The sequence below is a fragment of the Lathamus discolor genome, chromosome 1 (assembly GCF_037157495.1).
Source record: "Lathamus discolor isolate bLatDis1 chromosome 1, bLatDis1.hap1, whole genome shotgun sequence".
In the NCBI taxonomy this organism is placed as follows: Eukaryota; Metazoa; Chordata; class Aves; order Psittaciformes; family Psittacidae; genus Lathamus; species Lathamus discolor.
The window spans coordinates 46,712,279-46,733,426 of record NC_088884.1 but is presented as its reverse complement, the minus strand read 5'-3'; the positions used below and the strand labels follow the sequence as shown (position 1 = coordinate 46,733,426).

The window sequence follows — 21,148 nt, the reverse complement described above, 5'->3', positions numbered from 1 at the left end:
CATGATCACTATGCCTCGAATCATAGTTTAAAATCTGTAGAAATAAAGAATTGGTGCAAAGCAGTCTTCCAGAGACTTAGGTCATCATGGTACAGCTGTGGCAGAGTAGTCAAATAGCATAGTTGATTGTTACTGATGTAACTCAGCTTACCATCCACAATATTCTGAATCACAATACCTTAAACTAAAATTCAGTGCTGAGCTAATACAGAGACAAAGAAAGAGAGAAAATAAACAATAGTAAACAGATTCAAAAGGTGCAAGGTGCAATACTATCTAATTCCACATTTATCCGGCATGTGAAAAAGTGCCATTTACGTACATTGAGAATATTAACAAAACTTTAATACAAAAAGCCTATTTAACAAGAAACTGTAATTTTTTATTGAAGCACTATGCAACAGATTTGATGGAGAAATCCAAAACACCAAATGGTTCTGTCCTGGAAGTTCAAGCCCTGAACTATGAACCTGAGGTACGATTTTTAATCGGTAATAATGAAAATTCCTTATGATTGTTTCCGTTCAAAATAACTGGTGTATACTGACTCATATTTACTCCTATGTTGGTATGTGCTTCTCCACTTCATTATAATTACAAGAACGCTATTCCTAAATTTCACCTATTACTGAATGGCACACCATCAATCTAGGGAATACAAACAGTTCAGGCCAGAAGATACTTTTAAGGAACTCAATACATTATTAAGTTTGCAGTCATTCAATTGTTAAAATAGGTATAAAAGTATTTTTATTAAGTGGCTTATTTTATATAGGTGTACTTCCAGCAAAACTATGAAATAATGTGTTCTGTTTAAAATCTCTATGCAAGCGAAAAGTGGCATAACTTCTGTTTGTGCATTTTTTAATCTAAAGTTTTGACACAAGGTAGAGGTTTTGTACCTCAGCATCTCAGCTTTGCTTTAGAATGTTCGTTCTCATGCTGGCATTTCCTGCTTTCCACTTAGATTGTTTCTTTCTGTCCTGAAACCTTGTGGGTCACAAGCACAGACACACCGAGAGTCTGATCAGCAAATGAGACTTTCAGTGTGTATGTGTGTAGCCCCATAACTCAGCCTAGAGAATGATAGCTCAATCTTGTAACAGCTAAATCAACATACCTTGTGTCCACCAGTGATTTCTTGTTTCTTTAAAAAAGGCAAAAATTACTAAGTTTTTTTTCCATCATATTTTTGTCATTTGTACCCAGAAACAAAAGTGGAAATCCTTTTCTATTGGAATTGGAATTGCTTTAACAGTTTTGAAGCTGAAATGTCGGCACTTTGAAGATTAAACCAATGTGGAATTTAAAGATGGTTATTTTAAATACCAATAAACCTAATTAGAAAAGATTAGAAAGGAGACTGCAAGCACTGGAGTAAAAGATACAAGAGCTGCAGTAAAAATACCCTAGTCCATCTATTCTGAATGTAGATCACTGGTCTGCAGAAAGTCTGAAGGGAAGATTGCTACTGGATCGTTACCAGTGTAATATTTTACATTGTACTTGAGGAACTGGAAATTGCTCGAGGAACTGCAAATTCCTCAAGGAACTGCAAAAAGCTCTGAGTGACTGATGATAAGTTTGATGGACATTAAAAGTTGTATGATACTTTTCCTTTGTTAAAATTTGAGGCAGCAAATAATTGAGAACACAATTACAAATATATGCTCATCAATAACTGTATACAGAATTCAAACAGATCCACGAATGACCTTTTGCTGTGTTAATTAACTCTGCAGTCATGTGATAACATTATTAGTTAATTTACTAAATAAAAGTATCACTCATGATCTGGCAATAGAAAGCATATATTCTTCCTCTCATTAGTACTTACTACAAAAGAATTTTAGTTCACAATTGGAAACTTACATAAGATAAGCTCATTTTAACTGAGTTCCAAATCATATTCAGTCACTATGTGCAAAATCTGTCATTTACAGGACCGTTTTTACACATAACTGAAATACATTGTGGAAATTATTAAGTCTACTATTAAGAAATTCACAATACTATGTTAAACTGCTTTCGATAATGTAGTAGAAATACGAAAATTAGTTTGCATCACAGCTTTCTCACTGAAATATGAAGGAAATGTAGGCAGACTAACTTTGTAACTCTGAAGAAGAATCGCTCCATGATTCATGTGGTGTAAGAAAGTTACATATTTTTATTTGGCATGTGCTGAGATAGAAGCTGTTGCAATAATTATTCACAGCATGATCATTAAAACCATTCACTCATGTTAGCGTAGGAACAAACACATAACCACCGGAATGGTTATATGAGGTGCTTTATTGCTGCGCTGGGAAATCAGGCGCACGTGCCCAAATTTGGCTTCAACCTCATCACATCGCGCTCGCAATTTATACACTAAAAATCTCATAACTAATACATATTCAACACGGATTACAACATTAACTAATACATATACATCAAGGATTACCACATCAGTCTATTACATCAGCCTCTTCTGCGCCTGCGCAGACCCTTCTGGTGGTCGTCCTGATGAGGTAAGGAGTCTTCCTCGGATGAAGTAAGAAGTCTTCCTTGGCTTGTCCTTTTCACCTTTTCGTTCTTTGGACATGTCCCAGCCTTTGTGTGGACGCCAGCTTTTTTCTTATTTTCTCTTGACTGCCTCTGGTATGTGTAGGTTCTGCTTGGGTAGGGTTTCACAATACACAATTCTCAAATCCACCATACACCCTTCACCCTATACAGTTATGTTAGCTTTTGCTACAAAGACTACCATTGTAACATTTATTATAGAGTAACCATGATACAAAACTGCAAACAAAACTGCAAAGTTATAACCATCTTCTAATATACAAAACCTCACTATTGATTTTTAGATTTTTAAATATAATAATTTCTACTATTTATATGATTATTTTAGCGTAAAACTCCGCCCTTTTCTAACATTTCCCCCCTTTGAAAATACTTCACTCAACTTCAGTAAATAGTTTCATTCTTTTAGGTAGCTGTCCCCTGATAGGTAGGTGGAGGTGTGGGGTACTTTGAATGTTCCCTGTTTACTGCTCCTATAATTCGATGGCTCCATGCGCTGCTTCGGGCTATTTCCTTTCAGATGCAAAGATACATTAGATATATCATTAAAAATACAATCAGTATCACGATTACAGTTTGTACGAGGGAATGGACCCATCCTGTGAGGCCCAAACTATCAATGAGTGCTCCGATCCAACTTTGTTCAGTATATTCTTTTTCTTTTTCCTCTTCTCGTTCAACTTTGGACAACTGGGAAATATCGTATTCTATGTCCGCAGTTACATTAAGAATATGAATTCAACAATGGTCTATTCTGTCTTTCAAATATTCACAAACACCATGTTCTTTAATTAGTAACATGTCCAATGCCATTCTGTTCTGCAAGGTCATTTTAGTCGTTGCTTGCAACTGCAGATTTATGTCTCTGAATCCCTTCTTCGTTGTTCTGGCTAATCTTTCTGTCTGACCAATCAGATCATAAATCATTTCTCTATTCCGATATGCTGCAACTTGAGCAAATAAGGATTCCATCTCACTTTAGTTCCTGTGGAGGGTTCCTGCCAAGTATAGAGGATCCTGCTTCCCATAGAGGATCTCATAGGGGCTTACTGACATTCCACTTCTGGGTTTTACTCTGATTCGTAAGAGGGCTACAGGCAATGCTTGTGGCCATTTTATTTTGGCCTCTTGACATATTTTACTGATTTGTCTCTTTATTGTTTGATTCATCTTTTCTACCTGTCCACCAGACTGGGGCCTCCAGGGGGTATGTAAGTTCCGTGATATCCCTAATAGTTTACTAACTTCTTGTACTATGGTTGCAACAAAGTGTGGACCCCTAACTGATGATATTCCTAAAGGGACTCCAAATCGTGGAATGATTTCTCTAAGCAACCATTTCACCGTTTCCTTTGCCTGATTGGTGCGACAGGGAAGGGCCTCCGGCCATCCAGAAAAAGTGTCAGCCCCTACTAGCAGATATTTGTACCCTTGTACTTTTGGTAGTTCCGCAAAATCAACCTGCCAATAATCTCCTGGTTCCACTCCTATCATAATTCTTCCCATCTCAACTTGTCTTTTTACTACTGGATTATCTTTCAAAAAAATTTCACATTTTGACCCCACTGCTTTTGCCATAGCTAGCATCTGTGTGGAAATTATTCCTCGTTTTAAATAAGTTACCAATGCTTCTGCAACCCAATGACATTTCTGATGTTCAGTTTGTAGGATTTTTCGCATTATTGCTGGTGGTACTATTACCTGTCCAGTTGTTGTTGTATACCACCCTTCAGAATTCTTTTGAGCCTTTAAAAGTCCTGCCAGCTTTTCATCTTCTTTTGAATATTTTGGGTCTTGTGGAAGATAGGTATGGAGTGGGCTTACCTTGAGAGGTATCAGGGCCATCATGTTCCATACCTTCCAGGCAACTTGCCGAGCTGTCCGATCTGCCAGTGTATTTCCTTCGGATATCTTCGAAGTTCCTCCTTGGTATGCTTTACAATGCATAATGGCTACCTGTTTGGGTTTTTGTACAGCAATTATCAGTTTCAAAATTTCTTCTTGATATATTAGTCCCTTGTGAAGACAACAGTCCTCGTTCCTTCCATAATGCTCCATGTATATGTACTACACCAAACGCATACTTTGAATCAGTCCATACATTTACCTTTTTACCGTCACTCAGTTCCAACGCTCTTGTAAGAGCTATCAGCTCTGCCCGTTGAGCTGACGTCCCAGGAGGCAATGCTTTTGCTTCAATTACCTTTTGTTGCATTGTCACAGCATATCCTGCATACCGTGTCCCGTTCTCCACAAGGCTGTTCCCAGTCCACTTGCTCGAGAGGTACATCTTTTAAGTCTGTTCTGGTTGCATATGTATGCTCGATGACCTCTACACAGTTATATTCAAGAATTCCTTCCTCTAGGTCAGTTCCTAGAAAAGCTGCTGGATTTAACAAGTTAGTAGTCTTTAGATTTACATCGTCTTGTTCTGTTAAGATTGCTTGATATTTCATCATTCGGCTAGGGGATAACCAATACCCCCTTTTTGTTCTAAGACAGTTGTTACCATATGTGGTACAAACACTTCAGTATGTTTTCCCAGAGTCAGTTTTCTGGCCTCCTGTATTAGAACAATAGTTGCTGCTACTGCTCTTAAACATGAAGGCCATCCCGCACTTACCGGATCCAGTTATTTTGAAAAATATCCTACTGGTCTTTTCCAGCTTCCAATTTTCTGGGTTAATACTCCCAACGCCAATCTCTGTCTCTCATGGACAAATAACTGAAAGTCCTTTGTCAAATCTGGGAGTCCCAATGCTGGTGATTTCATTAACGTCTCCTTCAGACTTTTAAAGGCCTCCTTCTGTGATTTGTCCCAAACAAAAGCATGTGATTTTTGGGCTTCATACTGGGGTTTAGCAATGAGTCCGTAATTCATTATCCACAGCCTGCACCATCCTGCCATGCCCAAAAATGTCCTCAGCTCATGTAAATTCCGTGGTTCTGGAACGGCACAAATTGCCTCTATGAGGTTTATTCCTAGCTTTCGCTGTCCTTGTGAAATTTCACATCCCAGATACAACACAGTCAGGCACGCAATTTGTGCCTTTTCTTTGAGACTTTATAACCATTCAAGCCTAGCTGATTCAGAATTTCAATTGTCACCCTTAGGCACAGGGACTCCTGTTCTGTTGCAATAAAAATGTCATCTACATATTGTAGTAAAAGGTACTGTGATTTTGGTACCTGTATTTTAACTTGGGTAGTCCATGTCTCCAGTTCCTTGGCCAGCTGATTTCCAAAGAGAGTTGGGCTGTTCTTAAATCCTTGTGGAAGTCTGGTCCATGTTAACTGTGTCTTTCGTCCGTTCTGTGGGTTTTCCCTTTCAAATGCAAACAGTTTCCTACCACTTTTATCAAAAGGAATGTAGAAGAAGGCATCTTTTAAATCAATCACTGTAAATCATTTATACTTTTCCTTCACAGATGTTAACAGTATATAAGGATTTGCTGCTACTTGATGGATATCTTTTATTATTTCATTTATTGCCCTCAGATCCTGTACTAACCTATATTCATCGTTTGGATTTCTTACTGGAAAAATCGGTGTGTTATACTCTGATTCACATTCTTCCAAAACCTGGTACCTTGAGAATTTCTCAATTGTCTTCATAATTCCATATCTCGCCTCCAGCTTCAGTGGATACTGTTTAACTCTTACTGGCCTAGCCCCATCCTTAAGTTCCACTGTTACTGGTTGAGCTGCTCTTGATTTCCCTGGAACTTCTGTTTCCCAAACTACCAGTATCACAGCCTCTTCTACCTCTTTTGGGATTTGAGCAATGGGTTTCTCTTTAAGGAGCAAGATCTGTCCTGCTTTTGATTCAGCAATTTGCAGTATTAATTCACCATTTTAAAAAATGATCATTGCATCCAATTTGGCCAATAAGTCCTGTCCTAAAAGGCAAATGGGGCATTCAGGTACATATAGAAATTTGTGCGTTAAATCCTTCCCTCTAAATTGCAGATCTAGGGGCTGTAAGAATGGCCGTATTTCCTCCTTTCCTGTGGCTCCCACGATTGTCGTAGTTCTTTCCCCTAACCCCCCGTGTAAATCACTTAAAACTGAATAGGTAGCCCCTGTGTCTATTAAAAATTTCACTTCTTTATCTCCCAATTGGATTTTCACGAGGGGTTCTTCGTCTCTCGCCCTGCCTAGTCAGCTTTGATTGTCAAACTCTTCTAGCACCATCGCCTTAGATACATCAGATCCCATAAAAGGATTCCCTGGAGACATAAATTGTCCTCCTCTAAATGGACATTCATTCTTCCAGTGTCCTTCCTGTTTGCAATATGCACATTGATTATATCCTAACCTTTCTACATTCATTCCAACTTTTGGATTACAAAATCCTTTTCCTCCCCCCTTTCTTCATCTAATGCCGGCGGGGCTGATTGGGCAACTGTCAAATCCAAGCTTTCAATATCTTTCTGATGTTGTAAGCTATTCTCTAAGGCAAGACACCCCATACATCTTTTCTCAGTAACACATCCCTTACATTGTTCATTAGTATTTACCTTAACAACCATTATTCCACAGGATTTCTGCCATTCATCGTTATTTCTTAAGGTAAAGATCTACATATGGTACCTTGCCCCATTTTCCTTCCCTTTTGCAATATAACATCAACTGTAATATAGTATTATACTGTAAAGTTCCATTCTCAGGCCATTTCTCCTGATCTTCTAATTCATATTGCGTCCACCATACATTGCAATAATCAATTAGCTTGCTTTTCCGCATACTCTGCCCGAATCTGCCCTCCTTCCAGTGGCTTAAAATACAACCTAATGGAGACAACTTAGGAACTGATGGCATTTTATAAATACAAAGAGATCTCCAAAACAAGCACACACACACCACTATGTTACAGAAGTTATGCAGACAGATGCTGATCCCGCAGCACAAATACCAATACCAAAACCACGTGTGCCGAACCTGCAGAGCTTTCGCTACTGTCTAATGGACAGTGCCTAGGCTTACCCCGGGAGCTCCCTAGCCCCAACCAAGCGCAGCTTTCGCTGCGTCTAACAGGCAGGCTTTACCAGACCAGACTTCGCCAGACCAAGTGCAGCTTTCGCCGCGTCTGTCAGGCAGGCTTATCGGAAGTCGGTACACTTTACGTTATTCAACAATTGGTACTGTAACCAAATTAGAAAAGCACCTTTCTTACCATATCAGAGGTCCGCCCTTTTCTAACACTCAGTTCCATCGCCCCTACCTCCACCGGAGCTAGCCTGCCTTTCCTACCTGCCTGACGCCCCTTTGAACAGGTGACTTCCTCTTCTACAAGCCTTTCTAGCCAGGATCCATCTGCCTTTTCCAGTTAAAGAAAAACGCCTGTAAAGGGAAAAAGCAGGTAGAAGGGCACGGGACAGACTTCATGACAGAAAGTTTAGGGGGGTTGTTTAAACGAAACATCATCTACGCGAGGTTGCAGCAACTGCTAAGTTACGGCTCACAAGACTTGTGCCCCATCACCACGGGTATTGGTCGGTGCTCTCCATCCTCCTCTCAGTTTCTCTCCACCCCTTCACTCCCGAGGATGGACCCCGCCAGCACGCCGCCGGCCGCGCACAGCCCACGTGCGCGGCACACGGGGCCCTGGGACACGGTGATGACCACGCGTCCCGGCGGCAGGAGGGACGGAGGCGGCTGGGTACGGGGCACCCGCCGCGTCGTAGCGCGGCCGCAGGGCTTTTGCCCGGCGACGGCCCATCCAACACCCTCCTTCTATCGCTGCCGCCTCTGCCTCTTCCCCGCCCGCAGGCGATGCTGCCACTGCTGCAGGCGGGAGCGCTCCTCCCTGCGTCAGGAGGTGCGGCTCGCAGAGCCCGGCGCTGCCCTCCCCTTTTCTCCCTCTCCCCCCCCGCCTCTTTTATGCCTGTCTTTAAACGCCGTCGCAGCGAAGGTTGGGTACATGTTCCTGTTGCCGCCTGGCCATCTCTGAGCCCTGCACCCGCACTGCCCCACTCGCTGCTCCAAGCCCCGAGGGGTACCCGGGCTCCCTTTTCCTTCCTTCATTCCTACAGCTGGCGCTCGGCGACCCCTGAGGGCGGAGGTAAGCGAGGCGAGGCTGGTGGCCGCCTTCCCCAGCCCGGCTGTGTGGCCGGAGCAGCACCGCCGGCCCTCCGCCACCCGTGTGTCACCGGGCGGGAAGGAACAGTACGGGCGGGGCGCATGGGGTCCCTTTCTGCCCCGTGTCCGCTGCTTTCCTGAGGGGTGGCTTCCCCAGCTCCCCCACCGGAGGCTGCCTTCGCCCGGCAAGGAGGGAGCGGCCCGTGGAAGACAATAGCGAGTGCCCGGTGGTAGCTGCCTATGTGTTTTAACTCGGCGGTAGGTTAAAAAGATGTATGGGGCTGTTTTTATAATAATTAGAATTACTGAGGGGAGGCAGGGAACTTACATCCTTTTGGTACCGCGAGTGACATAAGATTCATTCATCTCCCGCGTGTTGCGTGAGGCACCTTGGATGTACGGGAAACTCGTGTTTAGGGGAGCGCCGCTTCCATGCTCCTCCTAGCGCGGAGGGCTCCGGGCTTGCCAGGAGCCGGGCTCGGCCCGTCGCTCCAGCAGATGAGGGAGCAGGAGTACCGCCAGTCACGCCGGGAGCGGTCCGCGGCTGCCGTGTGCCAGGGTGAAGGGAGCCGCAGCTGGGCGAGTGCTGCGGTAACCGTGTCCGAGGGCTGGGCGGAGGCGCAGGAGACGGGCGCAGGTGACGGGCGCAGGAGACTCGCGGCCGCTCGGCGCTGCCTTGTTGCTGCGGGGGCTGGCTGGGAGTCGCCCGGCGGGGACTGCCGTTACCTCCCTTCCCTTCCCCTCCTTTCCCTCCGCCACTGCATCACTCGGCCAGCGCAGGCTGAAGCAGCCCCGTTGGGCTAGTAGCTGGTGCACCCTGGTGTCAGCCATGTTTGGGTGGGTATGGTAATGAGGACCTGTTCTGAACCTTTGTGCATCCTGGATTTGTTTTCTGGTCAAGATTTTAATGTTTGCAGAGCTCTGTGTACTACAGCTTATCCGCAGGGTTGATTGACACCTACAGTTTTCTCCCAGTAATTCTTCCCCCCATTCAGTTTTCTTACTAACTGTTCTTATTTGCTATGCCCACATTGGCAGGTATTGCACAGATTTTGTTAGTATTAAAGTGACCTGGAATTTCTTTGGAAGGCTCTGCTTTTGTTGTGAAAGTAAATGATATGATTGAAGTACGGCTGTATAGTCATAGTGATCTGCCACATGAGAGGTTGCCGCTGGAATTCTTACGTTTAAGTGAATTGCACTTTGTTTTATTTGTAAAAGATGTAGTCAAGACCTCGTCCTCATCAGCCATTTTATTTTCTGTATGGTATTGCTACATGAAAAGCTCATTGCTGTAGTATTGATTTCTAAGAGAAGCCTAATTATCTTTAAGTAGCATGTCACCATCAGTGTATCACTGTGACATGCTATAAGACAGGGATCCAAATCTCGTTTTCCCCCTCCAAAGAAAAGTATAAATGAATCTGATGTCACATACACGTGCACCGGTTGTATCGTGCAGACAGTTTACTCCGCTTGATTAAAAATTATGGCAACATACTATCTTTTTTTCCTTCTGTTTAGTAGTGTGTTTCCTGTTATCATCAGCTCATTTAAAAGCAAACTTTAAAAAATACCTAGGAAAGATTGCTTAATTTTCTCTTAGTTAATCTACAAGATCTCGTGATTTACACATAGGCCATATTAAGATAACAGTAGCATTACAGGCTGCGTTCAGTGCATATCAGACACTCCCTTTGAGCTCAGCTCTGCACTTAAGAGTCAAGCACAAAAAATCCCATTGGTGTTGATCCTGTGCATGAAAAACCAAACCATTTCATAGCTCTTCAGATGTACCACCAGTAGTGAAACTGAGTAAGTGAAACTGCTAAGGCATCTTGAAATGAATTTTGCAGCATAAGCTGATTCCTTTTGACCTTTAGTATCTTGTCATTTTTATAGTTTTCTTTTTTCTTACAGGCAAGCAAGAGAAAAAGTAATGGTGCAGATGAGAACCACATAGATTGAACAACTCTCTTTGCCATATGTTGCAAAAGCCTGTACACATATGACTTTTAAAATGCTGAAGTTCTCAGAAAAGAAAAAAGCCCTACAGGTTATTCAGAAACACAGTCTACTAATAACAGCTATGCCTTTTGGTATAAATTGCATTGTTAAGATATACGGGAGTAGCTGCTGCTCATGTGGTATGGAATTGCATCACTTGAGAAGTATTAGTGGTAGGAATCTTTTGTGGAAGACAGATTATTTTGTTGTTTTTTCTTTCTGAAATTCTCCTGTATGCAACCAGATGCATTCACAACATCAAGGACACGTTCACCTGTGTTCCCTGCTACTTTCCATTGCGCTGTTTCACTCATATCAAGGAATAATGCTCAAAAGAGAAAATATCTGTTGATTTTTGAAAGAACATTTTTGGGTCCTTTGCTCATGTAGTTTATAGATTGTCATGGCAATGGATTGTAGAAAATGGAAATGCCAGTAGTAGCTTTTCCATGTGACTTTAAAGATCTCTGAATTCTTGTTAACAGAATAACTTTGACAGGTGGCAGCTTAAAAGTTAAGCAACTCCATTCTTTATTGAGATTTGATTCAAAGTAACCTTGCTGTTACACAGGAAATGTTCTTTAATAATTTAGGAAAAAAGGTTATCGTTGATAAATAATAACTGAGCACTATTCTACTGAAGATCTGATGCACAAAACCTGACAAGCCCATACAAAGTAGTGTGAAAGAGCAGTGGTAACTGCCAGAACAGTTGCTTTAGGTAATGGCAATAACTGGGCTGAGCTTCCCAGAAGCCTTCAGTGAAACAGATATCTTCATTCTTATCCTTCACTCTTAAGACTAAGGGTTCTGTATTTTTTTGTATGGGAGAAATGCAAGAAAAGTTGCATAATACAGTATAGAACAATGCCTTGCATCTAAGTCATGGTGCCAGTAGCCTATTTCCAGCTTCAGGAAAATATTTTTCTGCTGGCAAGTGATACTATTTTTCGTATTTGAAGTGGCAGAAATGGTACTGCAGTGCTAATGAGTCAGCATGCTCTTCTTAAGCTGAAATGGAGAAGGGATGGGAAAATGTAATAGGACATTTACAGTGTCGGATTTTCTACAGCGGAATTGGTATTAATAATTTTCTTTTTAAAGACAGGATTTACTGTAACATAACTTGAAGGCATGATTTATATAATGAAATAATCAGATTTGAGGGGAAGCAAAATTTCTGCTGACCTATGAACAGTTCAGCTTCTTGCTTATGTATAAAAACCAGACAACAATGTAATCATAAATTCTTTGCAAGGACAAGTTTATTTCCTTACTGATCCAAAACACAGAGGTCAGAGAATTCAAGTCTCGGGGTAACTATATATCTGGTAATGTCTAATGTTCAGTACTTAATTTGCAGCTTAAATAACTTTAGTATTTAATGAAATATTTAATATAGTTTTATATTCTCTTATTTCTTAGAAGTGTGTTAAGATTTTAAAATACGGTTGTGGTGTCGTTGTATTTTGTGGTGAACTTATTTAGAAAATGGAGATTTTTATTTCAAGTTGCCAGCAGTTTGAACTTGACCAATCAAGTGTTGTCAGTATTGCTGAGATTACTTTATCAGCTTCAGCTGGAGGTGTGGTAACTACTGAATTTATTCCTTCAATAAAGTACATGTAAGAAAACACCAGAGCATAAGTCATACCTTTTCTCTATCTGGATAAGAAATTACAGTTAGCACATCATGTAAGTCTGTGAAGTATTTCAGAGAGGTTGATTTGTGAGAAGAAAATACTAAGAAACCTGTGAAAGCAGGTGAGAAACTACAGTAAGGCCAGTAAAGTCTTTAAAGATGACATGTAATGAAAAGAAAAAATTAACACTGATCTCTAGGTTGTAATGTTCTGTTGGGCCAGTGATATAGAAGAAGTCACACAAGTTACTGAAATCAAATCTACTGGCAATGAACAAGTCTGAGAAAGAAATCTTACTATTTTTGACAAATAATTCTGTTTATCTTACAACAGTAGGAAGAATTCTCCTGTAACTAAAATTTAAGGAGACTAATCTGGGAGAGAAACTGTCAGCATTTGAGACTGTGCAGGGCCTAGATGTAAGATAAAACCAGGAAAAACATTATGTAGGAACTGAGAACAAATTTCCCAGGCATATGAAACAGGTGCAGTGTCACTGAAGTCTAACTACCACCTCTGCTTGCAGGAGGTGTGAATTTAGTCTTGTCTCTCTTGTTTTGCTATAGTCTAAATGATTTAAATGTATAGTGACACCAGAATCAAAACCATTCATTTTTTCTAATGCTTTCATGTCTCCTGTAGCTCTTGCTCTTTTACGTTGTAATGTAGTATGTGTAACATGTGTTAGCATGTCTCTGATAACATCACTGAAGAATGCAGATAAATGTGAGTTGCATTGCATAGAATATAATTATCTTGCATTATGAGTAAGTACCTATTGAATAGATATCTGTTACTGACAGGCTCTATTAACCTATCCAGGGCAAAATGCCAGATCATGTAGTCCATGCTGAAGAGCAGCATAATGGCTGCTTCAGTAGACAGGTGAAAGTGGGCTTGACTAGGCAAAAAGGCTATGGTGCATATTCTTCTTTCCACCAAAGAACACAATACTGCATTGCAGCGGTAATTCAGTCTGTGCAAAAGAGTTACAAAGTGTAACTCTTGCTGAACCTGTACACAGGTTTCCCCCAATGGTAGCCATTCTTCACAATTACAGTACTCCTATGAAACCTAGTTTGCTCCTGTAGTCTTCTTTCTTTCTCATTCAGATATGATGGCCATTAGCAACCTGCCTGCACCAGTTGCCTGATTCCTTTATGCAGACTCTCAGTAGTCCTGTTGGTGTTCCTTTTTCTATATTGGTTATTTCCATCACGCTTTCTCTGTGCCTACCTCATAGACTTGTATTTGAGATGCATTTCATAGGCTTCCTTCAAGGTGCAAAAGCTCCTCTTCTTAACTTTTCCATATAATTCTCATCCAGTGATTTCATAGGGACTGAAACCTTTGTCATGAATATCAGTCAGGATCTTTTACAAACATATGCCATGGTGAGAATCCTGACTTTTAATTCTGTGTCCTATGCTGCCTCATACTGGTTTCTTCACTGGAAGTCTTGGAGATTTTGTGAACTGGAGTGCAAGATGTAAGCTTGTGGGGCCGGACTGGTACACTGTGCTATCACAGTCTTCCCTCAAAGCAGAGATCATAATAATGTGAACTGACTGTAGTTTCATATTGCACTTTGTTTTCCCCACAGCAGCATCCTGCTACGTTAACTGCTCAATCAGAGAAGAACGCAGAGGTCTGAAGAACAGAATGTTAATCTTTTTCTCCTTTTAATGGCAGACATTGAACTCAAAAAGGTATCAATTCTCTCTGTTTTCTGTTGGTTTTTTTTTTTCTATTTTTTAAAAAATGATGTTACAATAGCCTTCTAGAAAGTTATTTTCTGCCTGGATATTATTCTCCCTTCTTTCCTTTCTTTCCCTTCCAATTCATGCTGAATATTTAAATAGTTTTGGATCAAAGATGTGAGGATTACTTGTAATGCATTATACTTTGAACCTGCCGAATTGTTGCATTTTGATCAGATGTAAAAATGAGATAATGAAAGAAATATAGTCTTAGAAAAGAATAGAGGGTTTATAAGGGAAGTTTTAAAAAAGCACAATGTAAAAATAATTGTAGTTTAATTTATGTCAGAAAATCATTGCTGAAAGTTCTTTAATATTTAGTTATATCGGTTGTTGCAGTAGTATTGTGGGATGTTTTAAACATGAAATTGCTTTACAAATGGCTTTTTATAGAGACTTGTGATTGCAAGAACATGGAGCAGTTGTACTCATTATACTTACAAATTTGTAAGCGAGACTATTTTTTTTTTCTTTTGCACCTATTTTTCTTACATGTTGTGAAAATCTCCAGCCTCATAACTTTTAATTGTTTACTGGTACTACACAGTTGGGAGAACCAGAAGTACAATGTTCATCTAGTAAGTGTCTGTATATTAGCATGCAGATCTGTCTAATAGAAATGCATTGAAGAGGATCCCAACATAAGATTCATTACCAGTGTAAGGGTGAAGAGGAGCAGGCAGTGTTGAACAGCACTAGTATGACTCTCTTACTAGGCATTGCATGTAAGAAAGATTGAAAAATTTTACTGCATGCCATTTTCTCTCAGTGTGTCTTTTGGTGCTCTGCCTGATGAAGTCCCTTTGGGTCTTACTGCAAACGTTTGCAGTTTGGTCAGTGAGGGCTTTACAGGTCTTATCTCCCTGTGCCAGCATTTCTGAATGCGGGAATGAAGCTGACATGGAAGTTCTAGAGCAAGCCCAGATCTCCCAGGGAGCTAATTTGGGACTGAATTCCCTGTCAAAAGGGATTATTGCTTAATTTGCTAATAATGTGGCAGTCTAATAAGGTTACGTTGCTTGTGCATGCTAATGCAGTAAGTTTTGATTCTTCTTTTATAGAAGAATATAACAAAATTCCCACTGTGTTCTGAGAAAGCTTGGGTCTGCAGTTTGTTCAATGTGTCAAAAAAGACTCACTGATTTATATTTCAGTATGATAAATAGAGATTTAAACATACCCAGGACAGTGCTAGTAAGACATAAAAATCTAACTGAATTGTTTGGGTGTTTCCAGAAGTATGTTCATGCTAACTTAGATTATTGACTACTGTTAGCTAATAATAATTTTCTAAATGTTCTTCTAAATGAACCATGTACCTGTGTACTGTTCAGCAGTTTCTGTTCTGTTAAAATTCCCTCAAACAATACAGACACTTGTCAGGTCAGTTTAAGATTACTTTTTCTTTTTTTTTCTTTTTTAAGAGGATTTTATATAAGAAAAGGGATTCCATCATTCTTTGTTCATTTCACTTGTGGAAAATTCCAGAGAAGTGTTATATTCTTCAGTAAATGTGATTATAAAAATTTCCTTTCAGTGTTTTCTCCTGACCATGACATCATTTGAAGTTACGAAAAAGATGAGTGAAGCTGTCTGGAAACCAAGTTAAATCAATTGATCAAATTCCACGATCTGATCTAAGATAGGAAAAAAACCAAACCTACCCAAAACCAAAAAACAATACCCCAGCTTCTAAAGGGCTTTAATAAGGCTAAGTTATATTTGGACATGTTATTTTTAATCCAAGGTGGTGTCATAGCATATTAATATTTTAAAATACATGACAAAATTTAGGATTTTGGCATTTAAAATGATCGCAGTAATGACTGAGTCTGATACTGAATTTATTCATCAATAAATATGGTGATTTGTTATGTAGATTTTTAATGGTATTTAGGAGGAATATCTCATAGTGTACTGCTGCACAAGGCTGTGTAGTAGGTAGCTAATAGTGGAACGACCTGAAAGGGCCGTGTAACAGAATTTGGCATGTTATTTTCTAATTACTGTTCAATGCTAATGGAGAGTTCCAGTTATATACTGGGCTAGATTGAAATGATGTGGGGACCTAAACCAGCATTTTACAGGTTGAAGGGCTGAAGTTCAATACTGTATTATTAAACAAACAAACAAAACAAAAAAAGAACTTGTTCAGCTAAACTCGTATTTAGCTGAACTATGCTGGTGAATAACTTTACAACTTTACAAGGTATGTCCCTGTACTGGTGAGATTACATCTCGAATACTGTGTTCAGCTGTGGGCCCTTTGCTACAAGAAAGACACTGAGGTGCTGGAGCATGTCCAAAGAAGAGCAACAAAGCTGGTGAAGTTTCTGAAGGTCTTAAGAGGAGTGGATGAGAGAACTGGGGTTGTTTAGTCTGGAGAAATCTCAGGGGAGACCTTATTGCTGTCTACAACTACCTGAAAGAAGGTTGTAGCGAGGTGGGGTATGGTCTCTTCTCCCAAGCAGCAAGTGATAGGAAAAGAGGTAATGGCTTCAAGGGATGGTTTATTAGGAAAGGGATTCATATTAGGAAACTGGATTTCCTTAAAGGGATTGCATATTAGGAAAAAAATGATTCACTGAAAGGGTTTTCAAGCACTGGAACAAGCTGCCCAGGGAAGTAGTCAAGTCACTATCCCTGGAGGTATTTAAAAGACATGTAGACATGCCACTGAGGGATGTGGTTTAATCGTGGACTTGGCAGTGTTAGGTTAGCAGTTGGACTTGATGATCTTAGGTCTTTTCCAACCTAAATGATTCTATGACTATTCAGTCTTCACTTGGGAGCATCCATATCTAGATGTTACTCAGGCCGAGTAGTTTGATATCTGCCTTCTGTGAGGGTTTGATTTGGATCAAAGCAAGAGGCTTCTGTGGTGTCTTAGAATGTGTTCTGGGAGTGCTTATCATGGAATGGCAGAGTCCTTGCACAAACTAGCTGGGACCACGCTTTGAGCATTTGTACCTGAGGTGTCTGATGAGGTAGGACTCTTCATTTGGTTTGGTACTGACTCCTTTAGTATAGAGAACAAGTTGTTAAATCTGACAGTCAGAGACCACCTGTGGATTTGTGATGTATCATCTTGAAGGGCTGTCCTGCATCCTTGATGCAGTTTGTACAGTGACACATACTCAGTTAGAAAACCAGTGCTGGAAGAGCCAAGTAACAGTGTGCTGAGCATGCCTCCCACATTTTCTTAAGCTCTGTAAGTATTGCAGTCTATGCAGTAATAGTGCTATGGATAACATCCTGCTTAAGGGAAGATTAATGAAAGGGATGTTAATACTGTTCTGTGCTAGGAATAAAAGTATCAAGCCCAGTCTATTCTGAAGTGTACTAATGCAATGTTTAATGCATGACAGGACAGAATGATGCAATTTCTGTTGGAATTGACTCATCTGTTAGAGCTCCAGATGCTGCCCTGCAAGCTACTCTGTCAAAGATAATTAATACAGATAAGACCTTTTAAAGCATTTTATTAAATACCGATAGGTGGCTTGTGCCTTTTCTACTGAAAATATATTTTGCCTATTACAGTTAGAGAAGGATTTGAGACCTACAGACAAATACTTGTGTAGTTTCACTTATACAGCCGTTACATTATTACAGAGAGAAAATTGTTTAATTTTAACGTACTCCCTGAACTTACTAGTAATTACTAGAACTGAGAAGCTGCTCTAATTTACTTCAGAGGAACAAACGGAAAAGACAGGTTTCAAATGTGACTGAAAGTAGTAGCTGAAGCACCAGATGCTTATAGTCCCAAAGCTCTATTAGAACTGCTAAAATGCTTCAACTTAGTGTATTATTAGTGTTTGCATTCTGGTTCTACCTGCATATTTCAGTCACAGCTAAGAGCTACTGAACCGTACATGGACTAGAAGAGGGTGTAGTCCTTTGAAGAGTTTACAACCCAAAAGACAAAACAGATAGAAAGAGGCCTAAATAGACATTGATTTAGCCTAGATATACAGGATATAGTATTAGGATTTCTGCATTGTCTCAACAACTCTTTTTCCCCGTTATACTGTTCTGTGTATAGCTCATACACTTAATTTTTTTTAAAGAACTGGTATCAGTCAAAACAAAGCCTGATACTAGTTTCTCAGGTGCCAGAAGGAAAGTTTATAGGACCATGAACCTTTCCAGTAACAGTGGTGAGAATGAAGCAGAGCAGAAACTGGTAGGCTCTACTGTGCATAAAACATTTGGGCTGACTGCCAGAGCTGGAGTTGCTGAGAAGAGGCAGTAACAGGAGGGAGTGAGATGTGAGAAGTCAGTGATGGGAGCCTAGGGAATGAAGGAAGAGAGGTTACAGTGGAGTTCAGTAGGCAACTGGAGTGATGTTCAACTTCCAAATCCTTAAAAACTGTTGAAAAATATAATTGTTTTGTCAGCCACAAGGCTGGTGATAGTACTTGCAGTGACAGAGGTTTTACTTCTGTGTTGTGCAGTCTCACCTTCATAAGGTGCGGGCTGTGTTCCAGTGGCTTGAAGTCTTTTTTTTTTTGGGTCTGTGGTTGAAGCAGCTGTGAGATGCTTGATCTCTCAGTTATTTTACTAACAGACCAGTAATACCTTGCAGTTCTCAGCTATGTGTGAGTTCATCAGAACATGATAGTGCTAAGGACCAGATGTTGCAGCAGGTCCATAAGCAAAAACTGTGAAAGGTCTCCTTTATCTTGGAGTAATTTCTGATGTTCATCAGTTAGCAGTTCTTGATTAGACTCCTTGTGTATTCTTTCTTCAGGGTTTTCATGAAGCTTAACACATAATCTAAATCCCTTTTAAGACTCTTAACTGTGCAGATGGCTTTGCACATACTAGTTCTATTCCATGTGATTAGTGAGGAATTTCTTGAAAAACATCCCTCCCCAAAATCTTAGGGTTACCTTCAGTGTGGCAGCTGCAAGCAAGTTTGTGTGTCTTTTTAAATGATTCATTGTGGTAAAGAGAATACGTATTCAAATGCAGGCATTTTTGTGTCTGTACGTACAGAATTGAAACAGCAGGCTTTTAAAATGGGTTTGGTTACAGCTTTTCAGATGTTTCAGATATGTTTAATTATTTCCTATTTCTAAGAAACTAACTAAAGCATCAAACTTCATACATGATGAACATCTCTCCTTTGAAAATATGGTAGTGATTATATTTTCCTTGAAGAATATAGGAAAACAAGTCACCCTTGCTTTTGAAGCACTAGGTGCATCCTATATATAAAAATTTTGCTTGCTGCATGACTTTCTGAAGTGGTCTGAAAAACTTACTCTGTTTTGTTTAAAATACATTTTTAATACATTCAAATACAGCTGTTAAATCAGGAAGTAATGAAATTGGGCTCCTAATTTTTCTATAAAATGCATACAGTTATGCCTGATAAAAAGAATCATTATGTTGTCAAAATATGAACAATTAGCTCATCAGTATTGAAGATACAAAAAACAAAACCAAAACTCTCAGCAAGTGAATGAAATGTATCCTCCATAAATATTTAAGTACAGTGAACTTAATTTCTACAATCTGGAAATGGGTTAACATCCCTTTCTTATTCTTTTTTCCTTCTGTGAAATAATTGAGATAAGCACAAATGAGTAAACCGAATCGTATGATTTCTAAATAAGTTTCTTCTCATTCATCCTTTATTTTTTTTATTTTATTTTTTTCACAGATAGTTTCAGTAGAGCAAACTTTCAGAAAACGAAGTCCTTACTCTTGATTCCCTGGTATCAAGGACTCATCAGGCCTATTGCTTCAGTATTCTTGGCCAAGCAGAGGGAGAGCTTTCTTCAGCACTTGTCCATCTGTCTCAGCTGAACCTGACTTCCTTGCTGATTTTCTCTTATTACAAATGCCTAAAAACAGCAAGGTAGTGAAAAGAGAACTAGATGATGAGGTCATTGAGTCAGTTAAGGACCTTCTCTCTAATGAAGACTCTACAGATGATCCCTTTAAGAAGAGTGAACTTATGGTTGATGATCAGGAAGAAAAAGATGTTGATGTTGAAGAAGGTTCAGATGTAGAAGATGAAAGACCTGCTTGGAACAGCAAACTCCAATATATTCTGGCACAAGTTGGATTTTCTGTGGGATTAGGGAATGTGTGGCGATTCCCATATCTGTGTCAGAAAAACGGCGGAGGTAAGTCTTGTGATAGCTGGTCATATCTAAATGATGAAGCTAACCTATCAAACAAAACCTGCTCCATCATGTCAGGTTTTTCCTTTAATTTCTACCAGAACCTATGAAGAGAAACCATATTCTCTTTATTTAGTGAGACACATCTGTTAAAGTAAGTAGCAGATTAAAATTCAGTTTACTCATTTTATGGAAGAAAGCTCTTGATGTGACTTTAACTACTGGTCAAATTAGTGTCTAAGCAAAACATGTATTTACAGAGAGGTTGCATTATTTAGGACCTGGCTATTGTTCTACTGAAGTGTTGTTCATAGCTGGACATTGGACAATGTGTTGTTCATTGGACAATAAATCGGGGCATTATATCTGCATCCACTTCAAAGACTAAAGCAACATTCAGTCTTCAGTATTTAGCAGTACTAAGCTTCACACCTTTACTTTTTAATTGCTTTTATCTCCTAGGCCACTTGATCATTATTTCCTACAAGAACAACAAAATACTGTATGAGTGAAAAGGTTTTATTTACTAATAATGAATTTAAATCATTACCTTAAGAGAATGCATTTGTTTTGTGTTGTTACATAGTTAACTATTTTCCTAAACAAGAAGTTACCTTTCACTTAGGCCATTAACATCAAACTGTTTGTTTGTTAGCTGTCCACCTGTGGTCTTGAATGTAGTATGAAGTATGAGGCTGGAGACTTCCCTCTGGACGCAGGATTAGTGTTTTATTCTATGCTGTACTGTACACACTATACTACATTAACGCACATCCTATTGTAGCTATTTACTTGTCTGAATTCAAACCAAACTTGTCACTCTCTATGATATAAAAAGTGAATCTGTACTGCAGAATAGAAAACACAGAACAAGATTTTACTTGTGCTGGATTTTAAAGTTGAATGACAAAACTGATGTGATTGAGGAATATAGAAATAAGCCTAGAAT

General features: G+C 39.8%; 1 protein-coding gene across 1 annotated transcript in view; it reads left to right on the top strand.

The window, feature by feature from the left end:
* Window positions 1-8,563: 8,563 nt before the first annotated feature.
* Window positions 8,564-21,148, top strand: part of SLC6A15 (solute carrier family 6 member 15) — a 47,551-nt gene continuing 34,966 nt past the window's right edge. The window contains exons 1-3 of the mRNA XM_065669722.1: window positions 8,564-8,632; window positions 13,903-14,008; window positions 19,734-20,202. Of these exons, the coding sequence (XP_065525794.1) occupies window positions 19,914-20,202 (289 nt within the window). The 5' untranslated portion in view covers window positions 8,564-8,632; window positions 13,903-14,008; window positions 19,734-19,913. The remainder of the gene's footprint in view (window positions 8,633-13,902; window positions 14,009-19,733; window positions 20,203-21,148) is intronic.